Below are 4877 nucleotides of genomic sequence, written 5' to 3' on the forward strand. Positions count from 1 at the left end.
TGGAGGTTCACTCAGCCTCAGAGCCACCTTTACATGGCCTTTGCCTGCCTCTCATCTCTGCCTCCCATTTTCTCCTGTAAGCAGCCCCCAGGGAGGCTTTGTTGGTAACGATCCTCAGTGGGACCCATTAATACTCCCTGAGACTGTAGGGGTTGCTTCTGACATTGGCTTCTTCAGGGGTTTGTCCAGGCTCCTCTCAGTGTCTGAGCTTCATGGTCTCCGCAGCAGGTACACCCTGGGGCTCATTAAAATGCAAAAGGCCATGTCTCTTCCAGGTATTTCCTACAATCTTCAACTCTTGGAGAGATAATTGGAGAGGTCTCCAGAGTGTAGGTAAAGGGGAAGCTTTCAATAAATATTCAATAGAAAAGTTTTTTTTTTTAAGTTTCTTTTTTTTTTTTCAATTTTATTACTTTTTCGGTTGTCAGAAGGAGTGATTGCAGCATTCTCCAGTTGATATGGATGCGGGACATTTGCTAATGGTATCAGGATGGGTAGGACCAGCTCCTCCTGGAGGTCAGACACTGCATGGACACTCTGATTCCTCACCACTCCAGCCCCACCATTCCTCTCATCGACCTCCTGGGACTTGCATCACTTTTCCTGACATCAGACTTCTCCACCCAGGTCTGCAGGTGGAGGTGACAGCTCCTCTGCACCAACTTCCACCTGCTTTCCTGAGAGACCTGGCTGCACACAGGCACAGCAGGGTTTCCTTCATTGCAAACAAACAGAAGGAGAGGATGGTAAAGTTTAATAAACAAGGACCCACGCTCCTCATCCGTCCAAGGTGTTTCCAGTGAGGTTCACCACCCGCAAGGGATAACTTCACTAGAGACGTTTGTCAGAGATAGATAGATACAAACGCAGTGAAGGAGCTGGCTGAAGAGATAATCCTGTTGCTGACAGACGAGGCGAGGCTTCTGACTCCTTGAAGCTCAAAGCAGCACCTGCGTACTTGAGAGGGATCTGATTCTGAACAAGATGCAAGGGCAGGGGGTAACTGGAAAGCAATGGAAAGGCCGTAGGTCCCCATGCGGCACCTGGGCTCTTGGCTCCTGAACCCCTCCTGCATGCTGCAGCCGCACCTTGCTCCAGAGAAGTGAAATAGAGAAGGGTGTTTGAACAAATAATTTTGTTCTGGTTTCTTTATTGTGTTTCTCTGCACAGGGAATCTGGCTCCATTTGTACATGAGGCATTTGGATCAAAAAACATCGGAAAGATATGATACCAAGAATAATAGTACACAAAGGGAGATTATAATATCATAAGTATTAAAAATTAAAAAACAAACAAACAAAAAAGATAGATCTGAAATCATAAAGTTATGGCTATTCATTACATAGCCTTGGGGTCCTAAGAAGACAATGAATTAGCATGGGCCCAAATAATTTTCTCAGGGCATCCTTGAGCTCCTGGTTCCTCATGCTATAGATGAGGGGGTTCACTGCTGGAGGCACCACCGAGTACAGAAATGACACCACCAGATTCAGAAATGGGGAGGAGAGGGAGGGGGGCTTCAGGTAGGTAAACATGGCAGTGCTGATAAGCAGGGAGACCACAGCCAGGTGAGGGAGGCACGTGGAAAAGGCTTTGTGCCGTCCCTGCTCAGAGGGGATCCTCAGCACAGCCCTGAAGATCTGCACATAGGACACAACAATGAACACGAAATAGACAAATGCTACTAAAAGACTAACCACAACAAGTCCAGCTTCCCTGAGGTAGGAGTCTGAGCAGGAGAGCTTGAGGATCTGGGGGATTTCACAGAAGAACTGGTCCAAGGCATTGCCTTGGCAGAGTGGCAGTGAAAATGTATTGGCAGTGTGCAGCAGAGCATGGAGAAACCCACTGCCCCAGGCAGCTGCTGCCATGTGGACACAAGCTCTGCTGCCCAGGAGGGTCCCGTAGTGCAGGGGTCTGCAGATGGCAACGTACCGGTCATAAGCCATGACAGTGAGAAGATAAAACTCAGATGATATTAAAAACAGAAACATGAAGAACTCGATAGCACATCCCTCGTATGAGATGGCCCTGGTGTCCCAGAGAGAATTGGCCATGGCTTTGGGAACAGTGGTGGAGATGCAGCCCAGGTCAAGGAGGGAGATGTTGAGGAGGAAGAAGTACATGGGGGTGTGGAGGCGGTGGTCGCAGGCTATGGCAGTGATGATGAGGCCGTTGGCCAGGAGGGCAGCCAGGTAGATGCCCAGGAAGAGCCAGAAGTGCAAGAGCTGCAGCTCCCGTGTGTCTGCGAATGCCAGGAGCACGAACTCGGTGACGGAGCTGCTGTTGGACATCTGATCCCGCTGGTAACAGGGGCCTGAGGAGGAACAGGCAGGGATCAGTGAGGATCAGAGAATCCCCTCCACACGGCCTCTGTCTTTCCAGGAAGCCCTTCATGCAGCCCCCTGGCTGGAGCTCTGGTTGATGCTGGCTGAGCGGGCAATGGGGGCAGGGGTCCTTGCTGTGGAGGAGTCAGAACTACTGTGCAGCAAAGGGAAAATAGGAAAGAGGAGTGATCTCTGATTAAAGTTTTTTTGACATCAATGCGCTTTTCAGCATTTTCTCTGCCAATTCACCTGACTGCCCTACAGAGCTAGGGGAGCGGGGCGTGTGTATTTTGTTCCTGTTTCCCCTCCCACATATGAGAAGGTTTTTATGAAGGTGGACATGCCTGGCATTTCTGCTAGTGCTATCTTTCTGCTACAGTGTGATCCTAGGAGGCAGAGGGACAGACCCTTAGTGCATAGAGAGGAGAGCAGCTCTGTCCATCAGTCTTTTTCCCAGATGGCCTTGGCTCACACTTCTTTGGTCTGGATGGTGATCACACTCAGAAGTTCCCCTGAAAGGAAATTGGATCCTGCTGAGAAAAGTGTAATCTAGTTTGAAAGTGCAGAGGATCTCCACGCTCCCATCCCTGGGGATAATCTGTGTGCTTCTGGACATCTGGATGCTCTGAAAATGAAGTGTCTTTATCGGAGGGTCAGTCATGCATCCCCGTCCCAAGGACTCCATTGCCCATAGTCATCGTATGTTAGAGGGAAGATTGGGCACCTTGGACATATCTGCATAGTAGATTCGCAGAAGCAGTTGCTGAGCTGCTAGTGAAACACCCATCTGAAGAGAGACAGAAAAAAACCCAGCAGCAGTGGGGGCAGGTGGAGAAAGAAGGAGAAATGACACTGTGCATACGCCCAGGGCAGCAAGGCCAGGGAGGGACAGAGGGGTACTCAGGAGTCTCCTGTGCTGGAGCTCTGGCTGCAGAAGAGGCAGCTCCTGCCCTGGATCCCAGGGCCCTGAGGGCAGAGGCTCTGCTGGGTAGTGGGGAGAGCAAGGAGGCTTGATTTGGGAAAAGCAGGTTCAGCGAAGGGCTCATAGGGCAGTGCCCTGTGTTCTTTGAGAATCTATTGATCAGTCACTGTCTTGCAAAAAGCCCCTGGAAAGCAGCTTTCCTTCCAGGTAGTTCCTGTCTGGATGTGCTTCTTGAAAAGTGTCCTGGAAATATCCTGCTCTGAAGGACAGCCCTGGCACCCCTGGCTGCACACACACATTCACACCCCTGCAGCCGTCCCTGGGAGAAGGCAGCCGTCGTGCCCTGTCCCTCTGATGGTGCAGCACATCCTGCTCCTCTACAGTGAAAGTCCTCCTGACTGTGGGATGTGACAGATTTTGGAGGTCTTTTCACAAACAGCAGACACGTTGCCGCTCACACAGGTACTTACGAGGTAGGGGACTGAAAATTTCTCCCCCAGTGAGATCTCCTCTCTCCTGCCAGCCCAGGCTGCCTCTCACCTCTCCGTGCCTCGCTCCTCTCCCCTCAGCTCCTGCAGGCAGAGCCCTCAGCCCTGCTGCGCTTGGCAGAGGAGCTGCTGCTGGGCAGAGCTGTCTCTCTGCACCGCTGCCCTGTTACCAGCAGCTCTCTCCATCCCAGGAGCCCGGCCCAGCTCAGCAGCACAGGCCCAGCCCAAGGCAGCACTTTCTCTGTCCCCTCTGGGCTCCCTCCAGCTGTCCCTGGGGCTGCAGGGAACCTGCTGAGAAACAGCCTGAAGCCATCACTGATGATCCCTCAGCTGGGGAGAGAGAGAGTTTTTTTTCTCTTACTGTACTTTCTCTTATTTCTAGCACTGTATTTTTCTTACCATACTCAGATTAAGCTTCAAGAATCACCTTTTCAGAGTTCAGTTTTAGGCAGGATAGTTTCCCTTTCCCTTCACCATCAGCTGTATTTTCCACCTGTCCTTTGGGTAGAATGGCACTTGTCCCACATACGTCCTTCCTCTGCCTGACCTCAATCAGGGCAGTTGAATGTGGGTTTGATGGCCAAGCATGGGCTTGTAGTGCTACGCGAGACGCCAGGGCTCTGCAGCACAGCTGCATGCAGCTGGCACAGACAGCAGCGGCCCTGTGCAGGAAGCCCAGCCCCATTCAGAGCAGCGGTGTGACGGGCGCCAGCCAGGCCATCTCAGACCAGTTCAGTGCCTTTGCCCAGTGACTGAATCCCACCGCTGCAGAGGCACAAGGTCTGTCCCTTCTCCATCCACTAGACGGATGACAGCACATGAACACAAAACATCTCCCACGGAGGTCTCTGCAAGTGTTCCGTCACTCTCAAACCCTCCTGGTTCTTCTCTCCCCATCGGTTAACCTTCCAATTGATGATATCATCATGGATTCATCCAACAGGTTTCATAATGTTCCTGTATCACAGGATGTCCTCACCCAAAACCGCTTTCAAAATCCTCTCTTTCTTTGCTGGGATGGGCTTCACCTCCAGGCCAAACATGCACCAATGTCCTCAGGCTGAGGAGCACACTGCTGTGGGAGACAAAGAACCCATTCAAGTCCTCATGGAGAATTTCACGACCAGTGACCCTGGGAG

The 4877-nt window shown here is 51.6% G+C and overlaps 1 protein-coding gene across 1 annotated transcript; it reads right to left on the reverse strand.

Moving 5' to 3' along the window:
- Positions 1-1332: 1332 nt before the first annotated feature.
- On the reverse strand, positions 1333-2295 carry LOC147599895 (olfactory receptor 14J1-like). Its single transcript, XM_086753504.1, has one exon. The coding sequence runs from the start codon at positions 2293-2295 to the stop codon at positions 1333-1335; it is 963 nt and encodes a 320-aa protein (XP_086609630.1).
- Positions 2296-4877: the final 2582 nt, after the last annotated feature.

The sequence above is a fragment of the Chlamydotis macqueenii genome, chromosome 8 (assembly GCF_036417535.1).
Source record: "Chlamydotis macqueenii isolate bChlMac1 chromosome 8, bChlMac1.mat, whole genome shotgun sequence".
Taxonomy (NCBI): Eukaryota; Metazoa; Chordata; class Aves; order Otidiformes; family Otididae; genus Chlamydotis; species Chlamydotis macqueenii.

Bases quoted from the DNA above. Each gene is read 5' to 3' on its own strand.
- LOC147599895 (XM_086753504.1), bottom strand. From the start codon at position 2,295: ATGTCCAACAGCAGCTCCGTCACCGAGTTCGTGCTCCTGGCATTCGCA.